Source organism: Carassius carassius, chromosome 25 (assembly GCF_963082965.1).
Source record: "Carassius carassius chromosome 25, fCarCar2.1, whole genome shotgun sequence".
Taxonomy (NCBI): domain Eukaryota; kingdom Metazoa; phylum Chordata; class Actinopteri; order Cypriniformes; family Cyprinidae; genus Carassius; species Carassius carassius.
Window position 1 is genome coordinate 7983393 of NC_081779.1, and position 25464 is coordinate 8008856.

At 38.0% G+C, this 25464-nt stretch overlaps 1 protein-coding gene across 2 annotated transcripts; it reads left to right on the forward strand.

The window, feature by feature from the left end:
* Positions 1–107: 107 nt before the first annotated feature.
* Positions 108–24678, forward strand: LOC132104060 (histone-lysine N-methyltransferase 2B-like). Of its 2 annotated transcripts, XM_059509256.1 has the most exons (33): positions 108–259; positions 339–495; positions 2129–2339; positions 2517–2569; positions 5733–5975; positions 6106–6200; positions 6899–7009; positions 8256–8369; positions 8529–8675; positions 8819–8911; positions 9078–9195; positions 9497–9610; positions 9696–9883; positions 9985–10083; positions 10249–10356; positions 10494–10570; positions 10838–10938; positions 11027–11109; positions 11178–11312; positions 11611–11769; positions 11868–11985; positions 12072–12150; positions 14375–14535; positions 14690–14845; positions 16082–18521; positions 18884–18997; positions 19076–19164; positions 19310–19438; positions 19543–19795; positions 19906–20013; positions 22392–22475; positions 22628–22757; positions 22896–24678. In XM_059509256.1, exons 1-33 carry the CDS (start codon positions 131–133, stop codon positions 23169–23171), a joined length of 6672 nt encoding a protein of 2223 aa, XP_059365239.1. In that variant the 5' UTR covers positions 108–130; the 3' UTR covers positions 23172–24678. The 2 variants fall into 2 exon arrangements, with proteins under 2 accessions (XP_059365239.1, XP_059365240.1); XM_059509257.1 differs by lacking the exons at positions 108–259; positions 339–495 and having other exon boundaries at positions 2269–2339; positions 5738–5975; positions 19076–19194.
* Positions 24679–25464: the final 786 nt, after the last annotated feature.

The window sequence follows — 25464 nt, forward strand, 5'->3', positions numbered from 1 at the left end:
CTTGTTAACCCCAAAGTTTTTTTTTGTCATTTTAAGAATTTTTTTTTTCTTCTAAATTCGATTTTGATTAACATACTATATAATAAATTATATGATTTCGTATCTTAGTGAATGTTCAGTACTCTGTATAATGATTGTTTATGCTCTGCAGCTTCTGTATGGCTCTGTGAGCGTAAGAGATGGATCAGCAGCAGTCATGCAGAGAGGCAGAAAGAGAGGGAAGAGAGCAGTACCAGCTAACCTAGAGGGCGCTCCACAGGTATGCTTGAATACAAAATATTGCTCTGCAGCTTTTTTGTTGGATCGGGAGTTACCTTTATGCCCTTTTAACTCCATAGGAGCAATTGATTGGTGGTCCGCGTATAAAGCATGTGTGTCGAGCAGCAGCAGTGGCACTGGGGAAACCACGCGCCATGGTTCCCGACGACATTCCAAGGCTCAGCGCCCTTCCTCTGCATGAGAGAGAGGGGATCACTCCTTCACCTGCCGAAGAGGGTACACACCTCTCCTTTCCTCATTCTGTCCGCATCCATTATAAGTGACAGTTGCTCGTGGAGACATCTGGGTTCTTTTGACCTGGAAATTGTATATTTTGTTTGTTAGTTACAGTGCAATTGTAATATATGTTCAAGTAATTTGTTTACGAGGGCATAAAATGTATGAATTCCTTTAAGGCTTTGTAAACAAACTGTATACAGGGTAGAATGATTTTTATAAAATATAATGATAAATATAACAGTTAAATGCAAGTGTTGTAAATACAGATATTCTATTATAAATATTTATAATAAATGTTCTAGATAAATATTAGGGCTGGGTTAAAAAATATAGCTTACTCGATTTTAATCTATTCTCATTTTTACGAAACAATTCTTAAATCTGAAGAATTGATTAGTCTACGCTGTTTTCAGTTAATGAAGGCAACATTGCCAAATATTTTTTTTTTTGGAAAAGGCTATACTGCTATAAATTTTTTCAGGATTCTTTGCTGAATAAAAAGTTTAAAAGAACAGCTTTTATTCAAAATCTAAATATGTTCTAACAATATAAATCTTTGCTATCACTTCTTATGAATTTAACACATCCTTGCTGAATAATTTATATAAAAAAAAAAGAATACAAATTTACTGACCCCAAACTTTTGAACTGTAGTGAATATTGTTAGAAAATATTTCTATTTTAAATAAATGCTCTTCTTTTAAACTTTTTATTCATCAATGAATCCTGAAAAAACCATCACAGGTTCCAAAAATATATTAAGCATCACAACAGTTTCCAGCACTGATAATAAATCAGCATATTAGAATGGTTTCTGAAGGATCATTTGACACTGAAGACTGGAGTAATGATGCTGAAAATAAATTCATATTGAATCAAATTGGAAATCGAATCGCAAGCTTGTAAATCAGAATCCATTCGAATTGTGAAATTTGTGTCAAAACCCAGAACTAATGAATATTATAAAATCTACAAATATTTATTTTTCACTTAATGTACAATTCCTAAAACCACTTTCCATTATTGCATTTTCATTATTATTGCCCACCTGCATAGTATGTTTAGTATTATTAATATGATTATTAATTTAATCTAGTATAGTTACATTCAATAATACTGTAATTCTGCATTAAACTCTTAACTTAAACTTGATATTTTGTGTAGCAGAAATGTTCTCATCCTTTTTGGATGTGCTAACATGTAATGTACAAAGGTTTTGTAATTGAGTAAATGTGAAAATAAAATTATCCTTGAGAGTGTTGCATTCATAATTTACAGCACATGCAAACTGCATTGTGGATTGTATTCAGAACACCACAAGATTGCTTGAGGTTGTTTGAAGAGCTCACAAAATGCACAAAAATCCACATTTTAAGCTATTTATTTTTCCCTTAATTGAAAAGTTATTACATGTGATTACAGTTTAAAGTGCACAATCATTGCAATGTGTCTAATATTTGTGAAATGCCAATTTGTGGTATTTTATCTTTGTAATTGTCTCAGAAGGCAGTGTTCACATTATTTCTTCTCAAACCAAACATTGACATGCCCAAAATGCTCTTATACTTATGTTAGATGCTTTCTTTTGCCTCTGTCTCCCTCTTCCACCTGTCCTTTTTGGCTCTTCAAGATGTAGCATCTCACTCAGAGGCTGAGAGTGAAGAAACTGTTGAGCCGAAGCCGACATTTAGACGCAGGTACGAAAGCACAGCTTTTGGCTGTCGGCTACAACGCTGCATGCGCTGCAAGGGCTGCAGTCGGATGGAGGACTGCGGGAGGTGTGTTTTCTGTCTGGACAAGCCCAAATTTGGAGGACCCAACAAGAAACGACAGAGCTGTGTGTAAGTGAGCAAATAGTGTTAATTGCATGATAGCCAATGGAGTAACCCTTCCCAGCGTTTAAAGGGGCCACATCATACATGACTCCCCCCCCCCCCCCCCCTTTTTTTTAAAAGTGTTTTCTGTATTTGATAAGTGTTTTCCGATTTGTGGACTTGTTTTTCAAATTTTTTTAACAGCCTAAAGAAGTGTTTGCTGATCGAGCGGAACAAAATGAGACGATTTAATAAAGGTACTCTACTTGCCTATTTAGAATTAAAAGATTTTTAACAGTTCATTATTAACCTCTCAGTTGCTACTTGGGAATGCAAAATGTGAAAAAATAAATGTGTGTGTGTATATATTTACACATACATAAAGTGGAGAAAATATTTATTCGATCCCCTGCTGATTTTGTAAGTTTGCCCACTTACAAAGAAATAAAGGGACTCTAATTTTTATGGTAGTTTTATTCATAAGGCTCATCAGGTGTATAAGACACCTGTCCACACAATCTGTATCTTCTATTCCAACCTCTCCTACCACCATGGGCAAGACTAAAGAGCTGTCAAAGGATGTCAGAGACAAGATTGTAGATCTGCACAAGGCTGGAATGGGCTACAAGACCAACAGCAAGAAGCTTGGAGAGAAGGAGACAGCTGTTGGTGCGATTATTCGGAAATGGAAGAAATCCAAAACAACCTTCAATCAGCCTCGGTCTGGAGCGCCGTACAATATCTTGCCTCATGGGGTAAGGATGATCATGAGAAAGGTGAGGGATCAGCCCAGAACCACACGGGAGGAGCTTGTTAATGATCTTAAGGCAGTTGAGGCCACAATCACCAAGCAAGCCATTGGTAACACACTACGCCGCAATGGACTGAAATCCTGCAGCGCCCGCAAGGTACCCCGTTCAAGAAGGCACATGTACAGGCTCGTTTAAAGATTGCCAAAGAACATTTAAATTTTTAAAATTGAGCCCTTTGGCATTAACTCAACTTGCCCTGTTTTGAGGAGGGAGAGTAATGCTGACTATGAGGTGGAAACATTATGCTTTAGGGCTGTTTTTCTGCTAAGGGTACAGGACGAATTCACCGCATTATGGGGCAAATGAACTGGGCCATGTACTGTAAAATCTTGGACGAGAACCTTCTTTCCTCAGCCAGAACACTAAGGATGGGTCTTCCAGCATGACAATGATCTAAAACATACCACCAGCCAAGGCGTGAAAAGAGTGGCTCAAGAAGAAGCACATTAAGGTCATGGAGGGGCCCAGTCAGTCTCCAGACCTCAATCCTATAGAACATCTGTGGAGGGAGCTGAAACTTCGAGATGCCAAATGACAAGAAACTTTGAAAGGATTTATAGAGAATCTGAGAATCTGATCAAAATCCCTTCTGAGATGGTGGAGGTGTGAGCAACTACAACAAACATCTTACCTCTGTATTTACTAACAAGTGTTTCTTCAAGAAGTACTAGCCCAAGTCATGTTTTGCTTGGGGATCAAATACTTATTTCACTCACTGAAATGCAAATCAATTTCTAAACTTTATATAATGTGTTTTTTTCTGGATTGTTTGGTTTGTATTCAGTCTCTATGTTAAAATAAAACTACCATAACAATTACAAACCCTTCATGTGGGCAGTCCTCACTATATATATATATATACAGTCATGGCCAAAAGTTTTGAGAATTACATAAATATTAGTTTTCAAAAAGTTTGCTGCTAAACTGCTTTTAGATCTTTGTTTCAGTTGTTTCTGTGATGTACTGAAATATAATTACAAGCACTTCATACGTTTCAAAGGCTTTTATCGACAATTACATGACATTTATGCAAAGAGTCAGTATTTGCAGTGTTGGCCCTTCTTTTTCAGGACCTCTGCAATTCGACTGGGCATGCTCTCAATCAACTTCTGGGCCAAATCCTGACTGATAGCAACCCATTCTTTCATAATCCCTTCTTGGAGTTTGTCAGAATTAGTGGGTTTTTGTTTGTCCACCCGCCTCTTGAGGATTGACCACAAGTTCTCAATGGGATTAAGATCTGGGGAGTTTCCAGGCCATGGACCCAAAATTTCAACATTCTGGTCCCCGAGCCAATTAGTTATCACTTTTGCCTTATGGCACGGTGCTCCATCGTGCTGGAAAATGCATTGTTCTTCACCAAACTGTTGTTGGATTGTTGGAAGAAGTTGCTGTTGGAGGGTGTTTTGGTACCATTCTTTATTCATGGCTGTGTTTTTGGGCAGAATTGTGAGTGAGCCCACTCCCTTGGATGAGAAGCAACCCCACACATGAATGGTGTCAGGATGCTTTACTGTTGGCATGACACAGGACTGATGGTAGCGCTCACCTTTTCTTCTCCGGACAAGCCTTTTTCCAGATGCCCCAAACAATCGGAAAGGGGCTTCATCGGAGAATATGACTTTGCCCCAGTCCTCAGCAGTCCATTCACTATACTTTCTGCAGAAGATCAATCTGTCCCTGATGTTTTTTTTGGAGAGAAGTGGCTTCTTTGCTGCCCTTCTTGACACCAGGCCATCTTCCAAAAGTCTTTGCCTCACTGTGCGTGCAGATGCGCTCACACCTGCCTGCTGCCATTCCTGAGCAAGCTCTGCACTGGTGGCACTCCGATCCCGCAGCTGAATCCTCTTTAGGAGACGATCCTGGCGCTTGCTGGACTTTCTTGGACGCCCTGAAGCCTTCTTTACAAGAATTGAACCTCTTTCCTTGAAGTTCTTGATGATCCTATTAATTGTTGATTCAGGTGCAATCTTAGTAGCCACAATATCCTTGCCTGTGAAGCCATTTTTATGCAACGCAATGATGGCTCCACGCGTTTCTTTGCAGGTCACCATGGTTAACAATGGAAGAACAATGATTTCAAGAATCACCCTCCTTTTAACATGTCAAGTCTGCCATTCTAACCCAATCAGCCTGACATAATGATCTCCAGCCTTGTGCTCGTCAACATTCTCACCTGAGTTAACAAGACGATTACTGAAATGATCTCAGCAGGTCCTTTATTGACAGCAATTAAATGCAGTGGAAAAGTTTTTTTGGGATTAAGTTAATTTTCATGGCAAAGGAGGACTATGCAATTCATCTGATCACTCTTCATAACATTCTGGAGTATATGCAAATTGCTATTAAAAAAACTTAAGCAGCAACTTTTCCAATTTACAATATTTATGTAATTCTCAAAACTTTTGGCCACGACTGTATATGTATGTATATATGTATAAATGTATGTATGTATGTATGTATGTATGTATGTATATGATTTCAAATATTACAATTAAAAATCCTGGTACCCAACAACATAAGAAAACAAAGTTTGCATTAAAGTGCTTGCCTTTTGATTATGCATGCAGATTTGATCATTTTGTTTGACCGCCTCTCTTTGACGCAGTCCAGATGAAGCGGCGCCGGCCATCAGCGGCTGCTGGCATGATCAGCAGCAAAGAAGAAAACGAGGACGAAGGGGGAGATGATGGAGGAGGACAGACCCAGTTCAGCCCCACTAGGAGGCAGCCCAGGCGACAAGTCACTCCTCAGTCCTACAGAAAACTGCTGGGGTACGACTCCTCTGACACAGAGAGTGTCAGCTCTGAAAAGACAAAGGCCAGTGGGACCCAAAAGACTCAATCCAGTGGTATGAATTTTGTCAACACTTCAAATTATATTTTCACGGGACAGCTCTTTGTTTGCCTTAGGATTTCAGATATGTTGACTTAATCATGCAAAACCAGTGTCTCAAACCTATTCTTTGAACTACTTTCCAGAAATGGCTACTTCTGTAACTGCTCCAGAAGAGGCAACAAAGCAGAAACGGCAAGGGCTTTACAGAGCATTTTGGGCCCAACGCAGAAATTATAAGGTATGGTAACTCGTCTTGATTTTGTTGATCTCAAAATGGACAAATGTCTGATAGTTAATCAACCTATAAGATATATTTTGGTTGAGGAATGCATGAGTTTGGAGAAAAAAAAGTCTTCATTCTAATCAAAAAATGTTTTAAGCTCCAGGTTTGCTGTGGTTTTTTGACCCCCCCAACCCCCCCCCCCCCACATCAGTTACATAAAGTTTCTGGCATCAAGTCATTTTTCTTTCATTGACTTTTCAGTTCTGATGGTAATGGTAGTGCTTCCCTCTGCTGTCTGCCTTCTCATTTCTTCTCATGTTCTGTTTGGTGGCCGTCCTCCTCTTGCCCACTTTTTGTCCATTCTTTTTCCTTCTTGTTTTTTGGTCCCACTATAAGGCTGGGCCCCTCCATATTTCCCCCAATTCTCTTGGTGTTTTCTGACATTTACACAGGAGCCACTTGAGTCATCATCATCATCGGACACTTCAGCACCACCCTACCATCCCTTCACCCCCACAGGAAGTCCCTCCCTCAAACCTGGGCACAGGCTGCAGTTGCAGCTAGAGAGGCTTCCAGCCAGTGTTGTGCAAGCGGCCATTTTGGGTTTAGCACTCCCGCTTACTGAATGCGACTCCACAACCTCACAGAAAGTGATGTGTAAAGTGGAAGAGGAGCAAGCTTTTACTCATCGCTCCTCTCTTACTCATTCTCAGAGTTCGGGGGAGCACACGCCGTCCAGTGTCCTGACTCAACTGATTAATGGCTGCACTCAGAGGGGCAAGCTGTCACAGGGGACGATGAACAAGATTCGTGTGGACTTCAAGGTCAGAGCTGAGATTTTCTATAAAAACTGAAGCTCAGTTCTTTTGGGTGTTTTAGTTGAATATAGGTTATTCATCCAAGACATACACAATAAAATTAGAATTAATATATACATTATTTATTTTAATAATTTTAATTTAATTTATCAAAAATTTAGTACAAACAGTAATATTATATAATAATATTACAATTTAAAATCCAGGATAAGTGTTTAAGTGTGAGCATACGAGACTTTTCACCAACATTAAATCTCAAGGGAAAAATAATATATTATAATTATTCAGTTCTAATCAACAGAATGAGATATATAAGATATATATAGATACATGAGTGTTCGCATGGGCTGCGAGCAACTCGATGGAATGCACATTCATGAAATAGAATATTGAGCCGAGCATCATCACACTGCACAGTGACAATGGCTGTGGGAAACTGAACACTGCTGGGTGTCATGGCATATATTTTCATCCTTTTTTGTCTTTCAGACTAAAAACTGAAAATGCAATTTTAGGCAGATAAATTCTGCATCCCTAATGTGTATATATATATTGCGGTGATAAAATTCAGTGACAATTTCGTGATGATCCTTTTTTTCAGTTCAGTTTTTTAGGGATGTAATGGGTCACCGTGAGCTGGTTGAAAATCAATATAAATAAGTGATGATTCAAATCAGTGGTATATTTGGGGGTTGGAGTTTATATGAATGTATGTCTGAGGTGAGGTCTTTAGAAATGTTTAGATATTTTCTCTTCAACTCGTCTCTGTATATTTCATATTGAAGCAGCGTTCATAAGCGATGCGCTGCTTGTTTACAGTGGTAACAAAGGAAACACTGTATCGCTGCTGTGCCACAAGCGCCACCTGATGTCAGAGAGTGAATCTGCGTCTCATTCAGAGCTTCTGCTCTGTTTTGTGCAGATGTTTTATGTAGTATAGTTAAACAAAACTAAAGTCAGAGCGTTCCTTTTTTTTGTTTGAAAATGTCAAATTATTCAATTTATTTTAGATTTTAAAAACTGCTCATGCTGCATGTATGCAGTATCTTTTTTTGGACTGTGATTCAAATGCAGTGGTTGACTCTAATTTTTCATTTATAATTTGTCCTCTATCTAATTTTGTTTAGAAAAAAAAGTGAGAAATCGAATCGTGAAATCATGAATCAAAAGAAATTAGATGTCAAAATCTATTCATAACTCAAACTTTCTTTGTTCTCTTTATTTTAACAACATTTTTTGTTACTTTGTGCAGGAAGACTGTCACATCCAGAACGTGTGGTTGATGGGAGGATTGAGTATTCTCACTTCAGTTCCCATCATGCCCCAGTTTGTGTGTCTGCTCTGCGCCAGCAAAGGCCAGCATGACGTAAGATCCAGCTCTCATTACATCACTCAATACCACTGAATCATCATCCATACTACTTCTGTCAAAACACAGTACTACAGCATTTCAGTGGTCACACCAATTTTTATTATTTGCTGGAGAATAGAAGTTGATCCTTATTTAATTGTTGTCTTTCCCCAGATGATCTACTGTCAGATGTGCTGTGAGCCTTTTCATCTTTTCTGCCTGCCACCGGACGACCGTCCTAAGGAGGAGAACAAGGAGAACTGGTGCTGCAGACGCTGCAAGTTCTGCCATGTTTGTGGCCGCAAGAGCAAGCAAGCAAAGGTACTTTACTTTTCTTTTCTTTTTTTTCGTACTAATACAGAATTGTTATGGAAGCAGACCTACAGTTTTACTTTGCAGAAGAGAAATATATTTTAAGGTGTATATATTTGACAGCAGGGATGTTCTGTTCGTTCCTCATTTAGCCAGTTTTGCAGTGCAAGAGATGCATGTATTGCTACCATCCATCCTGTTTGGGACCCAGATATCCCAAACCTGTCAAAATGAACACTTCATGGGTAAGTTACCTCCCTACCACAGGCTGCCAGATGTCCTAAAATTATCATTTTGATTTTCACATAGTTGGTCGCACAATTTCATTTGAATATTTGTAAAGTGAGTTATGTTTTTATAGTTTTTGTATATTATTGGCATGTAAATAAATTTTGCTTTATTTCTTTGTAGATATGTATGCTGTGTATTAGGTGTAAGAGCTGTGGTGTGACTCCGGGGAATTCCTCAGATATATCCTGGAACCATGAGCTGGACCTCTGCCCTGACTGTAGCAAATTCCATAGCAAAGGTTTGACTATGCAAACATCTTGTCAGATTGTTTTTAAATTATATTGATTAAATAATTTCATCAATTACATGTATATATTGGACTGTGATGTCTTGAACTCCTCCAGGACTCTTTACTTTTCAGTTGGTTCTTATGAAAAAAGTTTAAAGAAGTCAGACCAGATTTAGTTTTAGATTTATTTAAACAAATCAAATAATAAAAAAAAAATCACTTTTGTTAATTTTTGTTGTTTTATATAGTTTAGTTATTTATCTACTTTTGTAATACATTGTTGTAATCTGCTGTGTGTGTGTTTTCTCAGGGAACTTTTGCACTGTGTGTCTGAAGTGCTTCGAAGAACATGAGTTTGACAACAGCATGATGCAGTGTGCCCGATGTGCCCACTGGGTCCACCCCAAATGTGAGGGGCTCACAGGTAGGATGTGTCCATTTACAGTGCCTCACTGATCCCTCACATAGTACTTTGTCTTGTATTTCCTTCCTACCCTTTACTTTTTCAGATGATTTGTATGAGATCCTGTGTCGTCTGCGGGGGGAAAGTCTGGTGTTCTCCTGTGCTCCCTGCAGTAAGAGATTCCGCAGCGGTTGGCAGGATGTTGTTCAGGAAGTTTTGAGGAACGGTCTGGAGAAAATCATGAATGGATTGAAGAGCTCTCCGACCATCTGCCACCTCTTCATGTGTACACAGGTGAAGTCTATTTACTGAAGATTTAGTTTAAACAATTTGTCTGTTCACACTCCTGTAGCAATTTGGTGAATCGAATGTGCTTTATATGTGTGCCTCTACAGTGTGAGGTTTGTCCAGATTTTGAGGTTGTAAAGGAAAGGTCAAACTGTTGTCTACATCCTGTAGAGAAGAAGCTGGAGAATGGCCTGTACACTTCACTGGTGAGATCTCTTATTAATGTGAAACTAGTTATGACTTTATTTATAACATAATACAGAAGGATTCTGTGGAAACTAACATTACCTCATTACTGAAACTAACATTACCACATTACAATAAAATGTGTATAATACAATAACTAAATGCAGTTTACTCTGTTCTTTCAGAAAGCATTTCATGAGGATGTGGTGGCAGTGATGGTGGAAAGGCTGAGAAAAGCAGAACATCTAGAGGAGCAAAGGCCCACCAGCCAAGCCAAATTGTATTATATAAAGGTAACGTGTTTCTCCTGTAAGACCTAGTTCTTGAGCATTTTAATGCAATGCATATTGTATGAGTGATGTTTTCAGGCTGTAGTTCATCTTGGTGCATTAGTGTGCTTCTTTTAAATATCTTTGCGTTGTCTTTGCAGCTAATAGATCAAGTATTTAGCTGGTTCAACAGTCAGGAACCCAAAACTTGGAACTCTCATATGCAAGAATTTCCAAGGTATGAACCTAATGTTTCTTATTTTTAAAGCAATAACGTTTTCTGTGATTAAACACAATGGAAACTTTGACTTTGTAGACGGTCAGTTACCATAGAAAATAACAATGAGTCATCCTTCAGATTGTCAAAATCAACAAAAATTATTTTACAGCAATCAGAGTTTAAGGCAGTTGAGCAAATTTACTTGGGGATTTACTACATTCATTCAGGCTTTTGTGTTTGTGATGTTTTTAAGTTAAGGTCCATCTTGCCTCTTTTATTTCATAGCGGTATGCTCCCCGAGGCTATAATTCCCCCCAGCGATGAACACAGTTATGCACAGTGGCTCAAAGAGCAGGATCCAGAAAACCCTCAATCGAAATCTCAAGGTAAACACATTGTTTTTATCTTTATGGCTCATGCTCTCCTCTTTTTTGTGTGTCTTTTATTAATTTTTTTTTCCACCATGAATTACAGATCTGCAGAATGTGAACTCTCAGTCTTTCTCGGATGAAAGACAGTGCTCCCTCTGCCAGCAACATGGAGACGCCAAACCGAATGTAGGTGAAGCCTAAGTTCAGAGATGAGTCTCATGATTGGCTCAGCTGAGTTGTGTTGTGTTTTGTAGGATGCTGGTAGGCTGCTGTATATTGGACAGAACGAATGGGCTCATGTGAACTGCTGCATGTGGTCGGCTGAGGTGCAGGATGTCAAAGGAGCTTTGCTGCATGTCCACAGTGCCGTCGCCAGGGGCCGCTTCATGGTAAGTTTGACCTGATATAGAATACTGTCATTTAGACAAACTAAACAAAAATGTAAAAAGAAATAAAAATGAAAGATTTTAAGCCCAGTTCAGGGTTTTCATAGCCATAATAACCTGGAAAAACAAGATGATTTTGTAGTTGATATACTTAGTAGTTGGTATATTATATTGCATTATATATGCAGCTTTATATAGTTTTTTTTGTGCAGTCTTTATACCATTTGTAATTTGTAATTTAAATTGAATATTATTTGTTTTGGTTATATAAATTTATTGACCTTACCTTTTTCTTTGCCAGCGCTGTGAGCGTTGCAGCCAGACGGGGGCAACTGTGGGCTGCTGCCTTACCTCATGTCAGAGTAACTACCACTTCATGTGTGCTCGTGCCAGCAACTGTGTCTTCCAGTGTGATAAGAAAGTCTACTGTTACAAACATCGTGACCTCATAAACAACAAGGTATGCATGCAGGCTCAGAAGAAAACTAATATTTAATGTTTTACAGTTACTGTAAAATCGAAGTGTGAAAAATTATATTCAAGCTTTTCTTGTTGAAGATTGAACAAAGCAGTGGTTTTGAAGTTCTCAGAAGGGTCTACGTAGATTTTGATGGAATCAGTCTGCGTAGGAAGTTTCTAACAGGCTTGGAGCCAGAGTCCGTAAATGTGATGATTGGTGAGTAAACAGGTGATTTTTTTTTTTTCTATGTTGGTGCATTAAAAATAAGAGAGTTTAACATGTTTTATTATGTATCTATGCAGGGTCTCTACATGTACAAAAACTTGGTGTTCTGACAGAGCTGTCTGCAAATTCTGGAAAATTGTATCCAGTTGGTTACCAGTGAGTAATATGATTTGTATTGTAATATGAATATGACAATTAATTTTAGGGATGGACGATCATGATTTTTCATGGCCGATTCCGATACCGATTTTTTACAAGCAAACTGGCCGATTCCGATTTTTTTTTATCTTTAAACAACAAACAAGAAAGAAGGAAAGTGTGCATAAACAAGATGTTTATATGGTATTTAATTGGCCAAACTGGCTTTTGGCTATTGATAACAATAACCGTAACCATCTGACATTAACAGCAGTAACTGCACAGTAAGTAGCCTACATTCAATACAAACATAGATGGTACAGACATCAGCATTTAGCTTTTGTTTTTGAATTGGGTTGAAACTACATAGAACTGGCCTTAAATGAAAAGATTAACTTTAACCATGTGAATTTAAAGGCAATAACTGCATAGTTCTACAGTCCAAACAACACAATCAACACACATTCAATAAGAGGTTTCTTAATCAGCATTCCGTATTTGTTTTAGTTTTTACATTTGGTTTTAAATAAAAAAAAAAGATTTTTACCAGCGAGACTGAATAAAAGTATGCTATATAAATACATTATTCCAAAATGTTAAAATCAAATAATGTCGGTGCGAATAAAACAAAGATGCAAAGTGTTTCATTCATCCAATAAAAAAAAAAAAAAAAAATTTGGGTAATGATTCATCTATATTTTTTTACTTGAGCCAATGAAAAATAAATAACTATTGTCTCAAGTAAAAAATATAGATGTGAAGCATTACCCTAAATTTTTTTAATTGGATGAATGAAACACTTTTTTTCAGTGTGGTACAGCAGGTGATTTTTAAATCAAATTAAGTCAAGGTAATTTTAAGGTAAAATAAAAGTAATCATCCTAACGCAGAACTGACGTTTACTTCTGGCTTTTCAAACGTGCAAGTTCTACTTTACAAAAAAACAAAACACATTTCAGTTTTGTCACAGTTTAGTCCGTTTCGTTTCTCATCCGAAGTTGATCTGAACATCTCTTCACAGTCTACTCGTGTTCAGGGCGCGGACCGGTACAGTATACGCTCGCGCAGCTTTAGTGCGCGCAGGAAAGGGACTCTTATTTGTGCGCCAGTACACCAACTTTTTTCAGCTTGTTGAAGATTTTATATAATCAAACACTCATCTCCTGAGCAACTGCATAAAATAAAAAAATGCAACTAACACAATAAATCAGTGCAAATAATTTTAACAAAGTTTCCACATCTTTCGTTTTAAAATGCATAGCTTAGACAGAATCAACATTTCTATAAGTTTTCCACTGATTTACTGATGAGCATTAGCAGGTTCTGGGGCTGTCTGCCTGTGTCTTATCTTCCGCGATCGCTGTTCTAACTCAAAGGAAACTCATTCACCGCTCATGTCACTTATATTACACTTTCATAACCTGCCCTGTCTCCTTTATTAAGAATGTCCATTACACTTTCACGTTCTGGTCTGTACATAAGAAACTCAGAAAAACCTAATAAACACAATTACGAAAGTATGTGATTTTCATAAGATTCTGCCTATTTTCATAACAATACAGGGTGTTTACTCAAGAAATGCTTAGCAGGTGTAGCGATTAACTCGACATAAAAAATTACAAATAGCAATTCAGCAACATTATATGGGCAAAACACACATTAGATTGCAATCAGATGTTATTACAAACACTTTGTAGTGGTTTTTGGTCATGTAGTGTGGACCGAGATATTTTCTAAAATGCAGTGGAAAGACCATTTTAAAATGAGAATACACTAGAATAAATGTTACATCTATGGAGTCCGGATGCTTACATACAGCTTCACGTGTGAGCAATCTTTCTGGGCATTGGTGTAATCCAGTAGGTTTGTTTGACATGACACTTTGCCTGCGCAGACTGATCAGTGGATGACATCAAAGGACCATGAGAGCTATAGAGACCAGACTGCTCTGTTAGCTTTCAAATCGCTATCGCTGTACTTTATCAAACACCTATTGATCTGTGCAGTGTAGTGTCAAGTCGAACCTACTGTTTTTCCTTGATTAACCCCTTAGGAGTTGAAATCTGGTGCTGAACAACAAGACATTTTTCTATACTCGATGGTATCAAGGCAATTCGGTTGGTTAACAATACACAGAACTGTTAACGATACACTAGTATCAGTTTCAGATGTAACTTTATTGCCTATTTAATAATGAATCATGAGGAGCCATAGTTGTTCACATAATTTGATGTGGTTTCAGATGTTCTAGATGGTATTGGAGCACTGCTGACCCTCGCAGGAGATGCCGGTACACTTGTAAAGTGACAGCGGTGCAACCATCAACACGGTGCAAAACTCCTAGCACCATGGTGGATCAGGGAGAAAATCATACAATTGTACACAGTCCAAAAGCTCACAATGGTGTGTAAATGAATATATAACTGTCTATATTCATGAATTTGATTAAAAAAAAATTAAGTTAGAGCCCATATAGTTTTGTGCCAGTATGGTGTGGAATCTATGTAATTAGTGTTTTTTTAATTTTATTCTGACTAATCATATTTCTGTCTTGTAGATGAGGATGGCACAGATAGCGAATCATTTTCACCTGGGCTGCCCCCCAGCACCCCCTCCGAGACCAATCAGTATATGGGGGCGGGAGGTAAGACTCCTGCCTATCCACACAGCAGGAGACCAGCAGGAGGAATGTCCAGACCGTTACCTTCCCCAGGTAAGATCTTTGCGTCATTTTGAAGTTCTGTTCACTTACCAAACAAATAAATCAAAGTATATCAAATGTGATTTGAGGGATCATTCAGCCAAACATTTAAAATATTCTTGCCATTCCCAACCCATAAGACTTTGCTTAATCTTCAAAACACAAATTAGGATGTTCACAGTGAAACCTGAGAGAATTCTGTCCCTAGCTTGTGAAGAGACATGATCGCTTTATATGATTAACAGATTTTGCTTGTATTTACATCCAAAGAATAATTGATACCAACACACACACACACACACACACACACGATGTATGTGCATGCGTAAGTATATGTATATATATATATATATATATATATATATATATATATATATATATATATAGATAGATAGATAGATAGATAGATAGATAGATAGATATATACTCACTCATGCACATCATGTATAGTGCATGACGTATGACAGAAGCTTGTTGGATATATTACACTGAAACAAACCTCATTGGTTCTTATGCATCACATATGCACATTACATTTATTCACTTAGCTGACGCTTTTATCCAAGGCGACTTACAATTGCCACATATGTCAGAGGTCGCACACCTCTGGAGCAACTAGGGGTTAAGTGTCTTGCTCAGGGACACATTGGTGTCTCACAGTGGATTCGAACCCGGGTCTCTCACACCAAAGACATGTCTTATCCACTGCGCTAGCACCACCCCACATTAGAGCTTTTGTGTTCACCAAATGTTATGTGTCCTGTGTATGTGTCCGTCATTGTTTAAATGTAATTAAAATATGTAAAAGTTAGGGATGTCCCAATAAGGTTTTTTGTGCCCCTGATCCGATCCTACTCATTGAATATTGAGTATCTGCTGATACCAAGATTAATTTCACGGCCCTATTGTCGGTACCAGTCAGTACTGAAATTGAAATAAATGTGATGCCAGCATTTCCCGCTAGCATTTTGAGCGCTGATGTGTGGATTCTCAAACACCTCTGATCGGCCATTGTGTTCACACGCTCACAAAACAATCAGAGGGGTTTAAGAATCTGCTCCAACAGCGCTCAGAATGCTAGGAGTAAATGCTGGTATCATCAAATTTATTTTATTTAGGTACTGACATTGATACTTTTGACAACACTATTGAGTATTTACATTTTTTTTATGAACTGTCAAGTTAACTCTTGATTATTCATAATGAAGTCATACATCTATCATATATCTGTCTTCAAATCTCTCTTAGGAAATGCTGTTTCCACATCCCATCACATTTTGACCATCAGTGACCTTGATGAGACACGACGTGCAACAAGGAGACATTCCACACGTAGCCGAAATGCCTCTCCTCCCCCTGTGGGACTTTCAGGCCCCATGGCTTTGCGATCAGGGGGGTTGATTCACCCTAGGTCGCTTTCATTCAGCCCCCCTGTCTCACCACTTGGTGCAACCAAGAACCTCATGAGCTCCACCTTACCTCGACGAAGAGGGAGGCCTTCCTCTGTGTCTTCCTCTAGCATCACCTCAGGACCCTCTCCACCACAAGCAACTCATCGAAGTCCCTCTTCCACTTTACCTTCATGTGTCCGCCATTCCCCAAGACATCAACAGCCTTTTAAAACGATACAGCATAAAACTGATGAGGTGGTTCAAGAGTTCTTTGCCTCATCAGGGCCAGAGGAGGCTGCACGTGCACCAAGCCACAGAATTCCCACAGCAACTGATAAGAATCAAGAACTGCTCTCTGCACACTTTGATCCAGACACAGATGTAGCGGTGGCCTCGGTATTGAATTCAAAGCTTGAATTTGATGAGGCTTTACTCAATGAAAATGTGGCTCTGGACTGTGATTCTCAAGGTGGAGATGGAGATACAGAAGGAGTCTGCAAATTCACCACTAGCAGGGAGGACTTGTCATCTCCTTTGACTTTAGAGATGCCAGTGGAAACAGATGATGATGATGTCACTGACCATTATCTGAATTTCTCTCGCACAGTTGTGGTCCTTGAACCTGCCAAAGAATCAGCACAGGCAGATCTCTCTGTCCTTCCTAACTCAGGGTCCATCTCACAGCTGGATGGAGCTGACAAGGACTCAGAGAGTGAGACAGGTGAAGCCAACACAGACGATGATACTCAGGAAGTAGAAAGTAGTTTTTGTAGTCAGGATACTGAGCCATTAAAACACAATGGGCGGAACAAGGGCAGAACCCTTGGCGATGGGCAGCTTGTTTGTCCAAGAACACCTCTTGCAAATCCACATAAAACAGATTCTGTTGATCAGAATTCTCAGGTAGAGACTCAAAACATGGACCAGGTCTGTGAAGAACAGGAAATTCAGGAAATAACTTATTTTCAAGATGGTGGGAATGTAATTGTTGATTCTGACGTATCCAATGGACAAGAAGCATCATTTCCCGAAGAACTAAAAGGAACAACTCCCATCCTTTACAAAAGTGGCGATCTTGTTACGACCCAAGAAGAAGTCTTGCTTGAAAATGAATCAACGGAAGGCTTGCAAGAAGTGTTCTTGGATGACACCAGTGGGAATTTCATATCCGCTGTTGATGGCAGGGTTTTGGACTTGACAGAAGATAATGGGGCAGAGGTGGCAACTGATTCTTCACCAGTATACAAGAATGAACATGTTTTAAATAGAGTTTTGTCTCCTGATGAGAAGCCGGCAGCATCTGTGCCAGTGAGTAGTACTAGAACGATTAATGTTGTTGCACCACCTACGGCTACAAAAAGAAGTTTTGTGACCATACAACCAAGTTCCCAACTCAGAACCTTCCAGATGGCAATGCCTGTCACCAACTCTCTGCCCATTTCCATGCCTGTCAATGTTGTATCATCTTCTCCCACCATTTCAGTTGCACCACAAGGACCTCCACTTGCTCCTGCTTCGGTTGTAGTAAATGGTTTTGGAGCTCTGCCTAAGGAAGCCACTAAGGGTCGTACGATTGCCATACGCATTGCCACCCAAAAACAAGTGACTGAACAGTCTCTGCCCCACTGTTTACCTGGTACACCCCCTACGCCTCAGGTTCTTCTGGTCAACCGTGCGGGACAGATTCTAGTGAAAAACCCACTGACTAATACATATCAATTACCTAGCTCTAATTCCCCCTCCTACACCCAAATCAGCCAAATTGCGAAGATAATCCACAGCAATGTTCTCCAGCGACCCGTTCCTAAGGTTATAGTGATACCAGTGCCGCAGGTTCAGGCTAACCTCGGCAAAACCACACCAATGCGTATCTTATCTTATAGCAACAACAATCGAGCAACACCACCAACCCAAGTGCTAATCAGGAGGATTCCTCAGAGTTATCCTGGAAGCCAATTGCATAGCATCAGTCCGTCGATACAAAGACCTGGCTCGATTTCTGAAGGTGGGCAGGAGATGGCCCAGGCGATACACGATAAAGCAATGGCAAGTCACTGTGAAATAGGAAGTCCCATTGGCATGAGCCCTTCTCAGTCCCTTGAAAAACGCCTCTCACCTGAATCAAAAGATTCATTCCCTGGGTTTCATCTTCGGACTAAACCAAACATATTGTCCCACTCCAGACCTCAAGTCAAGATCAAGAGAGTGTCTTCAGTAAATGATCGATTTAGTATAAAAAGATGCAGGACGGATTTCTTGGAACAGGTGGATTCTTATTCCCAAGATGCCCACAGCAGGTAGGGATAAATATTCAGTCTTATTTAGTCAGATGTAACACAATCCTATTATTGTTTTGAGCAAGGAAAGATAACCGTGCTATGAAAAAGTATTTACCCCTCTCTCTGATTTTTTTTTTTTTTGCATATTATTACATTGAATATCATTAGGTCTTCAACCAAAGCATATGAATGCATAAAAGAGAATTTTCATAAACAAAATACAAGTTTCTTGGTGGACATGACCCTAAATCAAAGCCTAATTAAGACCAGCTAGCCATTAACACAACTGTAATGTTATTTTTAACATCCCAACTGGATGTTATACATTTCTATTTAATATTATAATGTAATAGTAATAATGTTGTTTTGTTAATGTTTAGATCAAACCGCGTTCGAATAAAGGCCCCAAGTATAAAGGATGTGCTTGACGACCCTGATTTTGGATCTCTCGACCAGCCAAAGAACGATAAATCCAAGGTTGCAAAAAAAGAGAGGTAAGTGCCGATAACTTAATCATATTTACTCATGTTTTACCCTTGAAAATCACAATATTGTCTTTTTCCTCTTTTTAGAATTACTCCAAATGAATCCGAGCCCACTGCGGTGCAGAGATATGACAAACAGGACAGTGCTAAATCTCAGTGTATGAACTCCAAACAAGGTGATTCCTCAGACTGGGCCCCCTATGCAGGTCAATACAAGATCTTGTGTTACCTTATACATATTTGGTGTAGTTGCTAAAGCTTTTTCAATTAGCTTAAACTGTAACAGGTTTTGAAAGTTCACCACATGTGCAATTGTTTCAGGTTGGAGTTCAGATGAGGACTCTCTATCACTAGGCAAGCAGGATAAGTGTGCCAGTCAGTGTCAGCCCCACCTGCACTTCCAGATTACCAGTGAGGATGGCTTTAGCGTAGAAGCTGACAGCATGGATGGTCAGTAGTGGTGAACCTTGAAATGAAACTTCGAAATAAGAATTAGTTTGTTCCTTTTGTGGTTTGGCACATTATTAAATGTTTCCTCTGCTGTGTTTCTTCAGTGGCATGGAAGGCAGTAATGGACGGTGTCCAGGAGGCACGGATAGGCTGTCGACTAGAGCAGTTCCCTTTCAGCGGGGTCAGCGGTGCCAGGGTGCTGGGTGTCCTCCATGATGCCGTGCTTTTTCTGCTGGAGCAGCTGCAGGGTGCTTCTCTCTGCCAGAAACACTGCTTCCGTTTCCACCAGCATGAAACACTGGAAGAGGAGCTGCCAGTAAACCCCAGTGGCTGTGCCCGCGCAGAGGTCTATGTGCGGTAAGTGTCTGTCAACTCATGTATACATTTTATCACATATGATTTTGAGTTCCTTTATTTGTTCCTTTCCAAATTTGGAAATCAAAAATTGCCTTTTTTGTTCCCAACAGAAAATCTACCTTTGACATGTTCAATTTCTTGGCATCGCAACATCGTCAGCTTCCTGAGTCTAGGCCATGTGATGATGAAGAGGATGATGTTTTGCTCAAATCCAGCAGGTTAGACACTCAGCAACATAGTATGTGAATAAAATACACACTTTTCCCTCATGATGTATAATTTTATATATATATATATATATATATATATTAGTGCTGTCAATCGATTAAAAACTTTAACTAGATTAATCACACATTTTTTCTGTGATTAATCGCAATTAATCGCAATAAAAAAAAAGAAATGTTTTTGTACGTTTTTAATATATTTTTTAATGTAATAATTTCACAGTTAATCAAATTAATGTAGAAACAACATAAAGACAGTATATTTTAAATACTTGTTTAAATGGCATCTTTTTATGAATGAAGGCCAGTATTACTGATATTAATACAGCTACTGATTTTTTTTACATTTTTTTACATTTATTATTAGGCTTCAAAAATATAACAGTTTTTAATTTAAGTAAACTTAAAACAATGCTAACATAAACCCATAATAAATGTCATGTTTACTCCTGCCCTTCCTGTCTTAACAGTTAGGAAATATACAGAAATTTAATAAAGTTATCAAAGTTATATGCAGTCTGCACTGCATAAACTATAAATTAAATAGTTAATCCTTATTAAAGCTACAAAAGTTATTTAGTCAAGAGCAGCGAGTCATTTTCTCTGTTCCCTTTGTTCTTTAACTTTACTGACAGGAAGCTTTATTGGCTGCTGTCCCTTTAAGAGCAGACAGACACGCGGATCTCACCGTTTATATACTGTCTATGGATCTCGCCTCATTCTCTCACAACTCTTTTTGTTCATTTTAGACTTTATATAAATCATTTAAGATTGCTCTTATGAGGATAATCGACAAAACTGGCACTTTGGGATGTTTATTGTTAGTTCAAGCGCTTAAGAGAACTGGATTCTGGCACCCTGTCTATGCATTGTGTGTGTGTGTGTGTGTGTGTACGTGTGTATGTGTCACATAAGGGCATTCACAGACAGCGCATTCTCTTTTGTCTTGCCGTGCTTGAAATGTTTAAAAGCATTTAAATGAATAAGAGCATGATCATAATGTAAAGCTAGCCAACGGATGGCAGAAAATACGGATGCTGCGTTAATTGCGTTAAATATTTTGACACGTTAAACCAGACAAAAATTAATCGCATGCGTTAACGCGTTACATTGACAGCACTAATATATATATATAGTGTTACTCAATATACCAGTACTAAAAAGGTATGGCGTTACTATGCTTTGAAACAAAGTATGATTTTTCATTTTACTAGTATAGATGCTTTAAGAATGACAGCGTTTTTGGATATTTAGAAGCAGTTTTTGCTGCTTCACATTGTTTCCACTCCTGCATGAACACTGACTAAACTTTATATATCTGCACAGCGCAGGACTGCTGAAAGTTACTAACAATTTAAAAGTCAATAAGAAACATGCATAATTAATAACAAAATAAAGCGTGGATGCGCTTTGTTGCTAACAACAACAAAAAAATGTTAAAGTTAAATAAACCTTGCCAAAGAACTCACTGCAGTAATCACGCGCTATCACACACCCGACATGGAAAGCCACGTCTCTCTCACACAGCATGCGATCACAAATTCAGATTTCTTGTACAAGTTATTTCGCTTTAAATGTCAAAATACACACAGAATTATTTTAAAATGCCTGTCTTGGCCTTATGACTGAAGTGAATGTAAATAGCTGAGAATGAAGACGTGTATCAATATATTGGATCCATGCATCACTGCTCTTGACTAAATTAACTTTGTAACTTTAATAAGAAGAAGAAAAAAAAAATCATAATTTATATATTTATATATACATAGATGTATAGAATCTATACATAATACACGTTAATTATATTTATGTCTATCTATAATTAACACAGTGAAGACAGTGAATTAATTTACACAATGTATGTAGCATTTCTTATTTATTGTAGGTTTAGTCCTATTGCTTGCAATTAGTTTCTTATCCTTATTTCATCACTGACTGTTTATTTATCTTCAGTGAGCTTGAGGTTTTTTTTTTTAGGCTTGTATTAGTTTGATCTTGACATTAGTGACAAGGATTATGAAAATTCTATGGTATCAAATATTTTAATACCATAAAAAACGTTTTAAAATAAGATATTAAGGAATAAAATGATATATATCATTATCATGATATAAAATTACTCCTATCGTACTGCTTAATATAACCCTGAGCAAATTTCAAAATGAATATCCTTGTTTCATACTGCATATTATGGTATGCTTCAATTTATTTGTGTAATTTAAAAAAAGATAGACAAAGCAAATGTTATGTTGTTTATCAACTATTATACCAAAATAATCGATTGTTTAGCCATTTAAAATAAATGCATTACTAGTGTTGTTAACATTTTAGTTTTTTTTGTGACTCATCCTGTTATTTTGACTTCCTTTTAGACGAGCCACAAGTACAGAGCTGCCAATGGCTATGAGGTTCAGACACTTGGAGAAAACCTCAAAAGAGGCTGTAGGAGTTTACAGGTAATGCCTTCCCAAGAGATGCAGGGTGCTGCAGCATAAAAACTAGCCGTGTAAAATCAGCCAGTCTCATGCTAATAAAAAGATGGAATGAACATAACCTTTAAAGAGGAAAAGTAAATGGTGCAATCATGTTTTCCGTATCTCCATGATAGATCTGCTATACATGGTCGTGGTCTTTTCTGTAAGAGGAACATTGAGGCTGGAGAGATGGTGATCGAGTACGCTGGCAACGTCATCCGCGCAGTTCTCACAGACAAAAGGGAGAAATACTATGACAGCAAGGTAAAAATTAATTGTCCCAGTGTGATGTATAGTTTTTGCTTAAAAACATCTATTTCTCTTTTTGCAGGCTCATCTCTTATCAGTGATGTTTCATTCCTAACCCTTTACTGTCTGTTTCATGCCTCTCTTTCCTCAAAGGGCATCGGCTGCTACATGTTTCGCATTGACGACTTTGATGTGGTGGACGCCACCATGCACGGAAACGCAGCACGATTTATAAATCACTCCTGCGACCCTAACTGTTACTCAAGAGTCATCAATGTGGAGGGCCAGAAGCACATCGTTATATTCGCCCTGCGGAAGATTTACCGTGGAGAAGAGCTTACCTATGACTACAAGTTCCCCATTGAAGATGAAAACAGCAAGTTGCACTGTAACTGTGGGGCCCGGCGCTGCCGACGCTTCCTGAATTAAAATCAGCATGTTTACTCTGGCACATGGGCAGGAAAAGGAGCTTTAGGACGGGATATTTTGGTATGGGTGGCTATTTTTTGAAGGAAGACACTCATTACAGGTGTTTAATGGTGCAGAGATGAATGTATTCTGAAGGATGGTTACCTCATATGAGTTATGATTCCTACCCCAACATTAGACACACTAGTAACATCCTGCACTGGATGACGTAGTTTGTTTCGAAACAACAATCACAAATCGTGACATCAAAATGAATACCCTTTACTTAACTATTTTTACTTGTCTTTTTTACGCTTCTTTGTCCAAGCATGCCTTTCAGATCTTGTCGCTGGTAATGCAGTAGATCTATTCTGGAAGGATCCTTCAGCTTGCAGAATTAATGTAAATAGGTTTTCATAGTGGAGGATGCCCTGAAGTCAGAAAGGGTGGGATTATTTTTGCTACTGAATCAAGAGGAGTTCCTGTTACGGGTCGTCCTCAAAAGCACCTTAATAATCTTTGCTCTTTTGTTTTTCTTGGAAACATAAACACTGTACATATTCTCCAGAACAGACAAAATCTTTAGTCAAACCATGAACAATCTTGCCACACAACATATTTTCTAACCGAAGTCTGTGCGTTTCCAGAAAATAGATGTTTGTACATTTCAGTTTTTTTTTTAAATGGGTGCAAATGAATGCTTCACTTACAACACACTTTTTTAAAAACCAAATTGAACACCCTTGACTGTCACATTAAGTTAGTGTACCTTTTCTCGGAATGCACATACAGACAGTTTACAGCATTCTGGGTCATGTACAGATTACCATTCTTCATAAGACTTCACTTGAAGTCAATTTTTGACAGATTGGTTTTAAGAATCCACTGTTTTTTATGTGCTTTTATATCTCGAGGCCAGTCTTTAGGGGTCTATTGTAATATTCTACTGTAATATTAGGATCACTTGTGCAGTGTTAGACATTTGAAAAGACCCATTCTGATCGTCAGTGCAACAGTATTTAAGGAAATATTCAAAACCTTACTTATGAATGGCAGGTTTAGCTTGAAACAGCCAACATTCATATTGCTAATAGCCAGGGTATCAACATTCTTGTGATACCCTTCCTCATGCAGCATCGTTTAGACCGACTGTCGTCTCTGTTTGGGTTGACTACATCAGTGACAGCTAGTTAAGTTGCAGTACAAACAATAGTATAAAGAATGCTGGGATAATCCCACACTAGCTTTGATTTTATGCAATGTGACTGTAGGGGTTGTTTGTTTCAGTTGTTTGTTTTTCCTGAGAATTCCCATATCCCTCTTCCCTCATGCTTTTGTACAGAATTGAAGTATGCGTGTTAAAAATGAAGACTGTGGCTTGATTCCATCACTGAACGTGATCCAACTCAGAGTGAATCTTTGTATATAGTTGTATACAAGAATTTCTAAATCTGTAAAATTTTTCTACGCACTTTTTTTTATTTATGATGTTCTGTATGTAATAAAGATGAAAAAATATTTGAACAGAGTAATCTTGAAACTTGGTTTTGTTTTTAATATAAGTGGATTTGAAATCAATATTGACCCCTCTATACTTTTACAGCATGGAATTCCAAAGAAAAAAATGCATTTCGTTTGGCTTTTATAGGACTTGAACTTCATTCGACCTTTTAAAATATTTTTTGGAAATTGTTTTTTTTTTATTTTTACCTGAGCATTTTTAAGATTTAATAATTCAAACACTATTTATGTATTAATTTATATGATGTTGTATATTTTTTAATGGCTATTCTTTAGTGGATTTGTGGGTACACTAAAAGTTTTTTATTTTAAATGCATTTATTTTATTTAGTGAAATTTATATTTATTCATCATCAGCCTGTATGCTAATTGGCAAATCATTCAATGCCTGTATATTTGTATTTTTTATAGTTTTACAAGATTTACTTTGACATGCCTTTTATCATTTTTCAGATATTTATGATTTAATATCCTTTTATACCTTGAGCATTTGACTAATTCAACATTATCTTGTTCATGGTAGTTTGGCTAGTTTTGTGCTAGTTTTAATTAAATGCACATTATTAATAATGAGATGCTCAGGCTCCTCTCTCTGCAATATCTTAACTTTTTTGTAAAATTTTGTCTGTGGACATTCAATCTGAAATTACACTTTCAGTAACAACCAATGGACGAAACACTCAAATATTAACAGAATGTTTGTTTAGTCCCACATCTGCCCTTCTGCCCTCTTGAATTGTACACACATTTAATCTACTGTGAACAGGTGACCTTTTAATGACCCGTTTAAGCA

Bases quoted from the DNA above. Each gene is read 5' to 3' on its own strand.
- LOC132104060 (XM_059509256.1), top strand. From the start codon at position 131: ATGATTGTTTATGCTCTGCAGCTTCTGTATGGCTCTGTGAGCGTAAGA. The intron at 11,110-11,177 runs GTAGGTGAAGCC...TGTGTTTTGTAG, and splicing joins ATGGAGACGCCAAACCGAAT to GATGCTGGTAGGCTGCTGTA. The intron at 22,758-22,895 runs GTAAAAATTAAT...CTTTCCTCAAAG, and splicing joins AGAAATACTATGACAGCAAG to GGCATCGGCTGCTACATGTT.